The sequence below is a fragment of the Heteronotia binoei genome, chromosome 20 (genome assembly GCF_032191835.1).
Source record: "Heteronotia binoei isolate CCM8104 ecotype False Entrance Well chromosome 20, APGP_CSIRO_Hbin_v1, whole genome shotgun sequence".
NCBI lineage: Eukaryota > Metazoa > Chordata > Lepidosauria > Squamata > Gekkonidae > Heteronotia > Heteronotia binoei.
Window position 1 is genome coordinate 30,390,641 of NC_083242.1, and position 13,658 is coordinate 30,404,298.

A 13,658-nucleotide genomic window follows, 5' to 3' on the forward strand; every position below is an offset into this window, starting at 1 on the left:
GGGACCTGGCAATCCTAATGTCATGGCTCCCCTACAGCCATGGGTCATTTCCTGGTTTTGCTGGGTCAAATGGATATGGTATCTCTCTTTATCATTACCGTGGCAGCCAGAGTGGGGAAGTACGTCTGTGACTTAAATCACAGTCTGAACCTAATGTACCTGAGGCTGTCTCTTCGTCCTGTCCTTTGGAAATTTCTGAGGCACAGCTGGCTCTCCAAAACTGCAGCTTGGAAGGTTTTATGTATTATTTTGATCTAAAACACTTTAACACTGCCTTTTCACTCAAACTGGGTCCAAAGGCAGCAAACAGCCAAAACATTAAATCATCTATCTGTCTGTCTGTCTGTCTTTCTATCATCCAGCCATCTATCCTATCATCCATCCATCATCTATCTATCTATAATCTATCTATCTATCTATCCTATCATCCATTCATCTATCCTATCATCCATCCTTCCATCATCTATCTGTCTGTCTGTCTGTCTATCGATCTATCCTATCATCCATCCATCTATGCTATCATCCATCCTTCCATCATCTATCTATCATCTGTCTGTCTGTCTGTCCATCTATCTGTCTATCTATCCTATCATCTATCCATCTATCCTATCCATCCTTCCATCATCTGTCTGTCTGTCTGTCTGTCTGTCTATCTATCTATCTATCATCCATCCTTCCATCGTCTGTCTGTCTGTCTGTCTATCTATCTATCTATCTATCTATCTATCTATCTATCTATCTATCTATCTATCTATCTATCTATCTATCTATCTATCCTATCATCCTTCCATCCATCTCTCTTTCATCTAGTTTTAATTTTAATATGTTGTCTTACTGTTGTAAGCCACCCGGAGCTTGCTTGTAGGATAGAGTGGGATATAAATCAAAAAAATTAATTTAATTTTATTTAAATAGGGGTGCCAACTACCAAGTGGGGCCTGGAGAGCTCCCAAAATTACAACTGATTTCCAGGTGACAGTCAGTAAATGACTACTTTGGAGAGCAAACGTTATGACATTATACTCCACTAAGGTCTGTCCTCTCCCCCAACACCCTGCCGCCCCTCAGGCGCCTCCCCCAAATCTCCAGGAATTTCCCAACCCAGAGTCAGCAGCCTTATAACTGGGATAATATTACTCCTGGTTTTCTGAGGAGAAGCCAAAGAGGTTCGGATTGTGTTCAGATAATCAGAAGCAGGAGAAGAGAATATAGAGGGATTTGGGGTGGGGGGGGCGGTCATAAATCTTGTTCTGTGCTCTACGCCTTTCCCACCCAGGTATTCAATTTCCTTTCTGGCCCTGGCAGCTGTGGGTGTCCTCCTCACGCCAGGCTGAGAAGAACCGCTTTTTCATTAGTTTCCCTGGAAGGCATTTTATAGTTCTCCATCCCCCTTCGCCTCATAAATTCACTTTCTATATCAAGGCCGAGACATGAGGTCAGAGGTCTTGGCAAGAAGCCATCATTGTAAAGAGCCTGCTGGTCACTCATAAGCTACAAAGCGAATATTCTGGGCGAGGGGAAGAAAAACAGAGCTGGATATGGTGGAGGTTATTGGTGAAAACTAGATGTCCTTCCTCTTGAGTGATGGACGTCAAAGCCTCTTTATTAGAACTGAATTGTTAAGTTGTCCCTCAGAAAGAGGGGGGAGCTGTCACAGGGATAGCACAGCCTGCTGGTTGCTAAGCAAAGGATAGTCCATTGGCTGTTGTAGATTTTCCGGGGCTGTGATCTTGGCATTGTGAGACCTGACATTTCCCCAGCAACTGTGACTGGCATCTTCAGGGGTGTAACCCAGAAAACTGGCGTTCTCTCTGGGTCAAATTGAGAAGAAGTTGGTAGGCAGGTAATTTATATCTACTCAGGCAACTGGGGTAGGGCTGAGTCATTATCTTGTAGGAGCTTCCTGGGCTGTGAAATGCTAATGGAGGAGCTTACCTGAGGAGGTTCTATTGGATTGGCTATTGAAATTCAATCTCTGTAGTGCTGTTGTAAGCTGTAGGGCATTTTGTGTTTTTCAGGACTGGAAGCCATTTTTAAACTTTCTTGCTTCCTGTTGAAACTGTGCTTATGTTTCTGGATTTCAGTGGCTTCCCTGTGTAATCTAACATGGTTTGACCCAGAGAGACCTCCAGTTTTCTGAGTTACACCTCTGAGGATGCTGGTCACAGTTGCTGGCGATACGTCAGGTCTCACAACGCCAGGACCACGGCCACACAGCCCGGAAAATCTACAACAGCCAAAGGTTAGGCCGTTCCTCTCAAGAGCTGCCTCATGAGCGTTGCCCACCATACCCTCCATCTTGCGGGCCAATTTGTCATGTTTCTCACAATGCTAAGACCACGACCACACAGCCCCGGAAAATCTACAACAGCCAATGGGCTCCTGCCATGAAAGCCTTCGACAACATATAGACTATCGTTAGCTTAGCAACCAGCAGGCTGTGCTGTCCCTGTGACGCCCCCCCCCCCCCCTTCCTGAGGGACAACTTAACAATTCAGCTCTAATAAAGAGGTTTTGACGTCCATCACTCAAGAGGAAGGACGTTTAGTTTTTGCCAATAACCTCCACCACATCCTGCTCTGTTTTTCTTCCCCTCGCGTTGCCCACCATACCCTCCGTCTTGCGGGCCAATTTGTCTTGTTTCATGTTTTTAATATTTCTGTCATTTTTAACGAACAGCCCCGAATTATAGTGATCTGCTCGGTACCTGGAAATGTGATATTTGAGCAAAGCCGAATGCTTCGGGGAGACTGATCAGCACGGTGCAAGTCAACTGGGGGAATTTGGATAATGATACCTTTGTTCAGGAGAAGGACGTTTTCGATCTGATAGGCAGCTCACCTCTGGCTGAATTGCAGAACTCAAGTATGGTTCTCTCTCCAGCGGCTTCCTCTGCCTTCTCCTGTCCCATGCCCGGGGGCAGCAGCTAAAGAAGGCAATTTGGAAAGCCCCAATAATACTTGCATTGCTTTCAGTTCTTGGTTCTTGCTGCTAAACTGGAGTCATGCTAATATCTTTATTAGCATTTTATTTTATTAGCATTATTATGTTGTAATCCGCCCTGAGCCCGAACTGGGAAAGGGCAGACTAGAAATCAACAAAAATAAAAATAAATAATAAATATCTGGAATTGGAAGGCCTTTTGTCTTCTTGTATTCGTTTAATCTCTGACCGCCAACTTCCAAATGCGGGCAGGAGATCTCCTGGTGTTATAGTTGATCTCCACCCCACAGAGTTCAGTTGTTCTAGAGCAGAGGTGTCAAACTCATTTGTTATGAGGGCCGGATCTGACATAAATGAGACTTTGTTGGGCTGAGCCATGTTGGGCCAGGCCCTGGGTGTACCTATTTAAGATTAGGTAGCAGAGACATAAACTTCATAAGGGACACAGACAAACACAAAGGTTTTCTTTACAGAACGCCTTAAAATAAAACATGCTTAAAACGTTAGCACTAATCGGTCTTAAAGGTGCTTTTTTGTATCTCTCCCATGACTTTTTTTGTATCTCTCCCACGGAATCCAGAGAACTGCCTCTTTCCTTCCTTTCCCAGGGGGCCAGGAGGGAGAGGAGCCTCAGCCAAGAGAAGGAAGAGAGGCTTGGCTCAGTAGTTCTGCTGTGCAATTGAGAGAGCCTGGTAAAGGACTCCCTCCCCCCTTCCTCCCCAAGGTAGGAGCCTCAACCAATGGAGAGCAGACTTTGTTCTGTAGCTCCTGTGCAATTGAGCAAGCCTGGCAAAGCAAGCTGTGATGCAAAAGGAAGCAAGAGAGAGGGAGAAGGAAGCAGATGACAGCTAGTTGCTCAGGGGCCTGATAGGAGCCCTCCGAGGGCCTGATTCGGCCACCGGGATGCATGTTTGACACCCCTGTTCTGGACAGAAATGACTGCTTTGGAGGGTGGACTTGTTGGGTTTTTGACAACTTCACTTCCTGGAGTCATGAGTTAATTGTTTGTTATGCATGTTGATGCTTAGCTGGTTAAGTGGTAGGGCCAATGAGCAACTCTGCACGTATCTCAGGGGAAAGCCTCGGCCTCTGTGCCCTGTTGTTGACCATTCAGAGGAACTAACTGGCCACTGTGTGAGACAGGAGGCTGGACTACATGGACTATTGGTCTGATTCAGCAGGGCTCTTCTTGTGAGGCTTTATGACAGTCTCCTTCAAGAAAGTTAGCAGCACCACCCTTATTTATTAGCCCAGGACCCAAACAATACTTGCCCTTGGCTTACTTTATTCAGCCAGGCGCAGCAACGAGGTTGAGTTTCAAAGACATCTATTGAACTTCCATTACCTTCTCAAAGTCTACAAGTCACTTCTTTGCCCTCTTGGCAGCAGCCCTTCATTTCTGAAGATGAGATCTCTAGCATGTACCCATAGAAACCGAGACACAACTGTGTGTCAAGTCTCCAAATTCAATAACAAGTCATTGTTGAAACAAAGTTGCTAGTTTATTGATAAGGATGTACTTGGATAGGTTCAGATTGAAAGACTAAAGATCATACAGTACAATGCCATCATATAAGGTACGCTTCAAAGGGATTCTTAAGGGAGGGGCACTATGCAGGGCACATTTACACATTGATGTTACAATTTCTTTCTCAGGCCGGCTTTGGCCTTGAGCGTCCTTTGGCTCCAACCTCCCATGATGCCCAGCCTGAGAAGGCACAGATTATAGCTTCCCATATTCCCATTTCAAAGCAAGGCTACATAACAAAGGAAAGGGAGGGGGGTAGGGAGAGGTTTAGCTAGCAGCATTGGAATACAGAAAGGCTTTACCCAGAAGGCTCTTTGCTTGAGCCAAAGTACAGTACAGACTTGACCAAGGTTTTACAGAGACTTGACACTGTGCAGTTCACATTCCTTTTTATACACCAGCTTTGTTTCCTTACCTTTCGTTTCCCACATGCTGAACGTTCCAGGAGATGCTAGTTGTCCTTCGGAGAGGCAGCTCTGCCATTTTTGGAGACGACCACACCTGGGCATTATAGTTCTTGACATTTAGAAAAATCCGAGAATCTTAAAAGCGAAAGGCAGAAACCAAAGGATTTTTCTGTTAAAAGGTCAACGCTAAGATATTTTTTTCAAAGGAGGGACTGTTCTAACATCGGTTTGTTGCTCTGTGACAAGATCTCGGCTTGCTCTAGACATGGGGAGATTAGAAAATCCGGACTAGACAGACCAACAGAATGACCCGATGCAGAATTCTGCGAAGCAATGAAGGAAGCAAGTGAAAGAAATCTGACGAGTTTGCCCTTTCGACTGGGGACCAGAAGTCCCAGTGGTTTAACAATATTACAGAATAGTTCAGGGATTTTTTTTTAAAGCCCAATTAAAAATAGGAGGAAATCATCTCCCACGAACTGAAGGGCTAAGTGGGCCAGAAGGTCAAATCAATGAGAGAAGTGCTAACTCCTTAAGAGAAGAAGCGTTGGAATTTGGCAGAAACGTTCTCCCGCTGGATTTGCTTTCAACAGAGGGAAGCCATCTTTTACCCTTTCGTGCACACCAAATGTCACAAACCAGGCGGTTTAAGGCAGTATTTCACTTCCTTCCTTCTTGTGTGTGTGTGTAAAAATCTTCTCGTAAATAGCATCTGACATGGGTTCAAACTTAAAAATGCAAAAATGTGCATTAAGATTTTTTTTTTTTGTTTGGAGGTGGGGGGAAGCAGAGTAGGAGTAGACCAGCATCATATTTAGATATGCTTGTTTTACCGTTTTATTGTTTGACGTTAAAATGTTGTTAGTCGCCCCGAGCCTGCCTCGGTGGGGAGGGCGGGATATAAGTACGAAAAATAAATAAATAAATAAATATTTATGCCCTACTTTTCTCCCCAATGGGGTCCCGAAACCACCGACATCATACATGAGCAGCCGTGAAACTGACATCCTGAATCAGACCTGTGGTCCATCAAAGTCAGTATCATCTGCTCAGACTGGCAGCAGTCCCTCCGGGTCTCAGCCAGGGGTCGTTCACTACACCTACCATCCAGTCCTTCTAACTGGACAGGCTGAGGATCGAACCGAGGTTCAGAAAAGGGTGAAAATTTCAATGACCGTTTCATCAGAATTGTTTCTCTTCTTGTTTTAAATGTGGGGCAATGAAAAAAGATACGTGCGAGAGAATCTACAGTCGTTAACGGGCAGCCACGGAAACACCGAGTTGCGGGGAAATGCGGGATAGGGCCCTTCATCTGTGCAGATTGCATAAATCGTTTGCCTTTTTACTGGACTCGAACCTGGCTCCTGAGCTAGTGAATTCTCTCCCTGACTTGGGCGTAGTGAGAAGTGTTTTGTCTTTCCTCTAACCGTGACGTTCGCGTGCATATCTGAGCGTTAGCGTTGTACTTGATTGAGGGAGAAGTCATTCTTGCACCTCGGAAAGGCCTGTAATAAGGCATCCCTCTCCGTAAGTCTTTCGACAACCTAGTCTGAGGCTCACAGAGGATTTCTTCGCCGGTCCAGTGTATTGTCGCGCCCTGTCATTTCATCCATAACTCAAGCTGTGCTCCAATCTGCTCATCTCCTTCCAGTCCTGACAGCACTGATCCCCCATTGTAGTTTTGCATGTTTCTACCGTTGTCTCGACAAAAAGTTGATACCGCCCTGCCAATCTATTCCAGCGACCTCTCTGGCAAGGAGGGAGGGTTTATTGATAATGGGGGGTGGGGGGGCAACCACGCTTCTGTACAGAGTGTGCGGGTGACAGAAGCTCTGTTTGCATTAAGATTGAGAAGAGTCTTTTCTGCTAGCAGCTTGGATCCCCCCTGGAATAAAGGTATTTGTTCAGCAGGCAGATCTGTGAGAGGGCGGAATGGGTTGGCGTCCCATTACAGCCCAACCCCCCTCAAATGGTGTAACCCAGGGTTGACAAACATGCAGCCCGGGGGCTGAATCAGCCCCCCCCCCCAAGTAACTGGCTTTCATCTACTTTCTTCTCTCTCTCTTGCTTCCTTCTGCATCACAGCTTGCTCAATCGCACAGGAGCTACAAAGCAAAACCTGTATTTTCTCCATTAGCTGAGACTCTTCCCTTAGGGAGGAAGTGGGGAGGTAGAACTTGCTTTGCCAGGCTTGCTCAATCGCAGAACAGAGCTACCGAGCCAAGCCTCTCGTCCTTCTACTGACTCAGGCTCCTTCCCGTTCCGGTCCCCTGGGCAAGGAAGGAAAGAGCCAGAGCTTCAGTTGCCCAGTTGCCTGGATCCCACGGGAGAAATACAAAGAAAGCAGCTTTAAGACCAAGGAGTGCTAATGTTTTATTTTAAGATGTTTGTAAAAAAAAACCCCAACTTTAATTGTGTTTGTGTCCTTTATCCAGTTTATATATCTGCTACCTAATCTAAAATAGGAACGCATATGACCCGGCCTGCCGTGGGTCGGCCCGACAAGGTCTCATTTATGTCAGAGGCGTCCCTCGTAACAAACGAGTTTGACACCCCGTAACCCTTCCTGAACCGTACCACTTCCAGCTGCGGGGAGGGAGGGAAGGAGGTTCACGTTGGGACGTTCCCTGCTGGCAAACAGACCTCCCTGATAAGAGAAAAATAGCATTTCAGCCTAAGCACTTCTCTGTGACATGCTAGCTTTCTTGGTGCAGGGAGGATTTTGTTTAAGGCATGTAAGGGGGAGTCCAGCCTAACTTCCTCTTGTCAGTTCTCAGATGCTAAGCAGGGTCAGCCCTGATCAGTATTTGGAAGGGAATACCAAGGAATACCAGGGTTGCTGTGCGGAGGCAAGCATGGGCAAACCACTTCTGAATGTCCCTCCCCTTACATCCTACGGGGCTACCTTAGGTTGGCTGTGACTTGACAGCCAAAAAGGAGAGGGAGGTAGAACTTTTAAAAACTTCTGCGCAAAGGCTTTGCTACCGTGGCTCAGGGGAAGTTGAATCCAATGTGCACATAATTTTGAAGTGTTCCTGGTATAAAGAGGCCCGTGTGAAATATACTGAGCCTATACTAAAGGCAAATTCTGGGCTGTCGGAATCAGAATGTCTTCATCTCGTGTTATCGGATGAAAACCAGCTCATTTCCAAAGCCGTTGCCAAGTTCTGCGCTGCCTGCTATAGCATCCGTAAGACTCGTTTTGCCGCTTCTTCGCTTTAAGGTGTTCTGTTTTAACTTGCGTCTTGATTCCAATGTAATTTTTTAAAAAATATTAAATACATTAAGACAATTGTCTGTCTCAAGCCTTATTATAGCACAGATTCTATCCTTGTGTTGAAGCTTTTAAATGCCCGTATTTTCATTGGTCTGTGACCGTAAATAAAGTCTGTCTGAATCCCTCTCCTGTAAGCAGGGTTCCCTCTAAGCTGAGTTAGCGTGAGCTAGCTCACATATTTTTAGCCTCCAGCGCACACATTTTTGTCTTAGCTCTGGCAAAATGGCCCCAGAGCACAATGATTTATGCAGTAGCTCGCACCTTTAATGCCAGTAGCTCACAAAGTAGAATTTTTGCTCTCAAGACTCCGCAGCTTAGAGGGAACATTGCCTGTAAGCTGAGGTAGTAAGGGCCAGATAAAACCATACCGTTTTTGTGAATGTACAGAAGCTCCTTTGAATCTGTAGGCAGAGACTAACAAGGAGGAACCAAGTGGACAGATTTATTCTACCACTCAGAGGAAAACGGCAGAGTGCTCCCTTCCCTCGAGCTGCCATTTCCCATCCGTTTTTTTGTTGACTGCTCTCCAATCTTCTCTTGGGCAGATATACTGAGTGGAACAAAAAAAAAAAATAGGCAGTTGTTTTGTCTTAAAGGACTGAGTGCCAACACGCAGCTGTATTTGCCAGCCCTCGCTTTCCCGAAAGAGTATCTGTGTAAAAAAAATGAGCCTTGAATAATTTACCCATTTCCAGGGTTAAAGGGAAGATTTATGATGTTTTCCATCTGTCTGGGGACTGCTCATCTTCTCTCTCTCTCGCTCAAAAAATAAGCCATTTGGCTGGGCTGCCGGGGCCTTGGCCTGTGCTACAAAACCCAGATCGTGGCAACTTCAATGTGTCCCTTTGTGGACAGATGTGGCTCTGCGGCAGAGCGCGTTGAAATGGGCTGGGCATGTTTAGCCTGGAGAGGAGGCGGCTGAGAGGTGATAGGATCACCATCTTCAAGTACCTGAAGGGCTGTCGTATAGAGGATGGTGTGGAATTGTTTTCTGTGGCCCCAGAAGGTCGGACCAGAACCAGTGGGTTGAAATTAAATCAAAAGAGTTTCTGCCTCAACATCAGGAAGAACTTCCTGACCGTTAGAGCAGTTCCTCGGTGGAACAGGCTTCCTCGAGAGGTGGTGGGCTCTCCTTCCTTGGAGGTTTTTCAACAGAGGCTAGATGTTTAATAGCAATGAGGATCCTGTGAATTTAGGTGGAGGCATTTGTGAGATTCGTGCATTGTGCAGGGGGTTGGACTAGATGACCCTGGAGGTCCCTTCCAATGCTATGATTCTATGAAAATCCTGGGTTCAACCTGGGGCATCTCCATCTCAAAAGACCACAGTTAAAATCAAGATCTGAGTCCGTGAATCCACCACATAAAGCTACCTTATAGTGACTTGGATTGCCCAGGCTAGCCCGATCCTATCAGATCTCAGAAGCTAAGCAGGGTCAGCCCTGGTTAGACCTTGGATGGGAGACCAGAAAGGAAGTCCAAAGTTGCTATTCAGAGTCAGGCAATGGCTAGCCACCTCTGTTTGTCTCTATCCTGACCTGGGTGGGCCAAGCTAGCCTGATCTTGTGAGCTCTCAGAAGCTAAGCAGGATTGGCTCTGGTTAGTACTTGGATGGGAGACCACCAAGGAAGTCGAAGGTTGCTAAGCAGAGGCAGGCAATGACCAGCCGCCTCTCTTGCCTTGAAAGTCCTGTCGGGTCACCATAAGTCTGCTGTAACTTGATGGCACCTCTCACCACCACTTCGTACTGAATCAGATCTTTGGTCCCTCAAAGTGAGTATTGTCTACTCAAACTGGGAGCAGCTCTCCAGCATCTTGAGCAGAGGTCTTTCCCATCGCCTACTGCCTGGTCCTTCTAGCTGGAGATGCCAGGGGATTGAACCTGGGACCTTCTGCTTACCAGGCAGATCCTATGCCACTGAGCTACAGCCCCACTATGTCTCTCCAGGGTCTCAGGCTGAGGTCTTTCCCATCACTACTGCCTGGTCCTTTTAGCTGGAGATGCCGGGGGATTGAACCTGGGACCTTCTGCTTACCAGGCAGATCCTATGCCACTGAGCTACAGCCTCACTGTATGTCTCGCCAGGGTCTCAGGCTGAGGTCTTTCCCATCACTACTGCCTGGTCTTTTTAACTGGAGATACTGAGGATTGAACCTGAGACCCTTTGCATACCAAGGAGATGTTTTCCCACTGAGCCATGCCCCCTCCCCAGTCGCTGCCTGAGACCTCCAAGAAGCCTACCAGTCAGAGGATGAGCCCAGGAACACCTTTCGGCTACACATTTGCGAACCCAAGCTGCCTTCTTTTCGGTTTACATAACTTCTAAAAGAAAGGCCCTTTGTGTTAAGTAGGAATGCACCTCACTTGCAAAAAGGTCCTCTATTTTGCATAACTTTTGGTTTTGCTGGTCACAGGGAAGGCGGCATGGAGCTCTTCTGCCGTGATGGATGGCCCCCTCGCTGTTAGTATCGCTAGTTCTCCCACAACCCTGAGGCAACATCAGGGGAAGGCCCCCGTGCCTTGTCCAGAGGACCTGGTCAGCCACTGTGTGAGGCAGGAGGCTGGTCTAGATGGACCCTCACTGGTCTGATCCAGCTGGGCCCTTCTGATCGTGGGAAGGCCTCAACCTCTATGCCCTGTGGTTGACCCTCCAGAGGAACTGGTTGGCCACTGTTTGAGGCAGGATGCTGAACTAGATGGACCACTGGTCTGATCCAGCCAGGCCTTTATCAAGTTCTTATCTTGGGAAGGTCTTGACCTCTATCCTCTGTGGTTGGACCTCCAGAGGAACTGGTTGGACACTATGTGAGACAGGATGCTGGACTAGATAGACCCTCACTGGTCTGATCCAGCTGGGCCCTTCTGAAGTTCTTACCTTGGGAAAGCCTTGATCTCTATGCCCTGTGGTTGGACCTCCAGAGGAACTGGTTGGCCACTGTGTGAGGCAGGATGCTGGACTAGATGGACCACTGGTCTGATCCAGCTGGGCCCTTCTGAAGTTCTTATCTTGGGAAGGCCTCAACCTCTATGCCTTGTGGTTGACCCTCCAGAGGAACTGGTTGGCCACTGTGTGAGGCAGGATGCTGGACTAGATGGACCACTGGTCTGATCCAGCTGGGCCCTTCTGAAGTTCTTATCTTGGGAAGGCCTCAACCTCTATGCCTTGTGGTTGACCCTCCAGAGGAACTGGTTGGCCACTGTGTGAGGCAGGATGCTGGACTAGATGGACCAATGGTCTGATTCAGCCAGGCCTTTATCAAGTTCTTATCTTGGGAAGGCCTTGATCTCTATTCCCTGTGGTTGGACCTTCAGAGGAACTGGTTGACCACTGTGTGAGACTGGATGCTGGACTAGATAGACCCTCACTGGTCTGATCCGGCAGGGCTCTTCTGATGTTTTTACCAGGGTTCTCCATGTCAGCAAAGGGTTCATTGAAGTTCCAAAATGATCAGACCTGTCTTTGTTCAAAAGAAAGTTTCATTTATTGATTACAACAATGTTGCTCTCTACAAGGACTAATTGAAACTGATAACGTTTAACTGAAATCAGTTGGCATTTATGGGTATACATCAAAGGGTAGGGGGTTTAAATCACTTCTCATAATAAAATCCACAAGTTGCTTTTCCCTGTAACACTTTCACACGCCTGGCTTATCTCTCACATAAACACAATGCATCCTCCTCCCAATGGTGTCCTCGTCTTGCCAGCAGGCGCCTGAGAAACGGGCCGCGCATTCCGCACTTCAAAGACCTCGCTGGCCTTTTGGCGCTACAATCACCCATCCTACCCCCTCCCTGGATTCTATGCATTTTATCATGGCACTTGAGTTAGTAGAGCAGAGATTTACTAGGGTTAGTTAGCAGTAAATAAACATTTCAGAAAACAGCGTTTGCTTCAATAGAACACAATGCTGACACTCCATGCCATTGGCATCGCCAGTTCTCCCGCAATCCTGACGCAACATCAGGGGAAGGCCTCGGCCTTTGGGCCTTGTCCAGAGGAACTGGTTGGCCACCATGTGAGACAGAATGCTGGACTAGATAGACCACTGGTCTGATCCAGCAGGGCTCTTTTTATCTGCTTATAATATTATGCTGAGCAATTTCAACAGAGTGATCAGTCTCCCCCCAAGTTGACCATCTCCTCTCTGGTATGCCTGCCAAAGCAACGTGCCTTTCGAGTAGAGAATGATTGGGCTACAGCTTGCCAAGATGCTTAGAATTTGAACAGCCATGAAGAACGGTGGGACCAGAAGATCTTCAAATAAGAATTGAAGGGAAAGCAAGGGCTGAAACGCTAAGTCCGTCAATCATTCAAGGAGACAGGCAATAGAGAGATCGGTTGACTTCTCTCCCCCCCATCCCGAGACCAGTTTCTTGGTAAAAATTATATTCTTGAAGGCTCAATGGCATGTCCCCTCCCCTTTTACAACCGATAGGCCCTTTCAAGCTCGCTTTACGAATGTTTTCAATATTCTCCCCCACTGCTCAGTAATTCATTATTCATCTGAGGGCTTACACAAGAGGGATATTGTTCAGAGGTTTTTTGGAAATGCACAGTCTTAGTAATGGCCCAATTAAATCAGGTGTCGAACACCTGCACGGCGGTAGATAATGTTACCTTGATTAGAATAAGATATGCTGGGAGGATTTCCATAGTGAGGGTGTTGGAGAGTGCTGGTGTTCAGGGACAACATTGACAGTCTTGAATTAATGGCTCCTTTCCTCTCCCCCCCTCCCTTTTCTGTCCCCCTTCCTCTCTGCAGGCCGTCAAGCCCACCAGCTCCAAGATGCAGTTGCTGGAAACGGAGTTTTCCAAGACTCTCGGTGAGATGATCGACCTCCATCTCCACCAGCAGAAGAGCATCCCAGCTTTCCTCAGTGCCCTCACTCTGGACCTCTTCAGCCGCCAGACCGTCGCTTAGCCCAACTTTGGCCGCTTTTACCACCTTTCTGCCTGAGGACTGCCCCCTGGATAGGCCTGCCCTGTTGTCGAGGTGTCCGGGGCTGAACCCAGTGGGGCCCCAGGGCAGAAGTACACAAGCAACCAATTGTGTTAATATTTTTTTAAAAAAATTATAAAGCTTATTGAATTACCATTGAATAAATAATTGTGCTACATGCGTCACATTATGAACACACAACAAGGAAACAAGAAATCTCGCTCAGCTTGACGCTTTTCAGAACCAGATTTAGGTGGCACAAACCTTAAGTTCTGGTCTGAAAGGCCTAAGCTGAAGTGTTCTCGACGTTACTGGCAATTCCATTTCATAATTCAGGCCTCCAGTCTACCAAAATCCAAGCTAGTCTCTTTCCTTCAGGGCCCTAGTGGAATTCTAGTTTTTGGCCCAGCAACATCAGGTGAGGATAGCGTCCAATGAGAACACGTTTCTAGAGAAAATTACCTCACCGCCTCTGATTCTACTTCCCCACCGCCCCCATGACAGAGATCCAGGGCTTTTTTTGTAGCGGGAACTCCTTGGATAAACATCTGGAGCAGAGGT

At 47.1% G+C, this 13,658-nt stretch overlaps 1 protein-coding gene across 1 annotated transcript in view; it reads left to right on the forward strand.

Annotated features, from left to right (window-relative positions):
• MAD1L1 (mitotic arrest deficient 1 like 1) overlaps window positions 1–13,262 on the forward strand; it is a 600,356-nt gene extending 587,094 nt beyond the window's left edge. Inside the window, exon 6 of the mRNA XM_060260565.1 lies at window positions 12,921–13,262. Within this exon, the coding sequence (XP_060116548.1) occupies window positions 12,921–13,079 (159 nt within the window). The 3' untranslated portion in view covers window positions 13,080–13,262. The remainder of the gene's footprint in view (window positions 1–12,920) is intronic.
• Window positions 13,263–13,658: the final 396 nt, after the last annotated feature.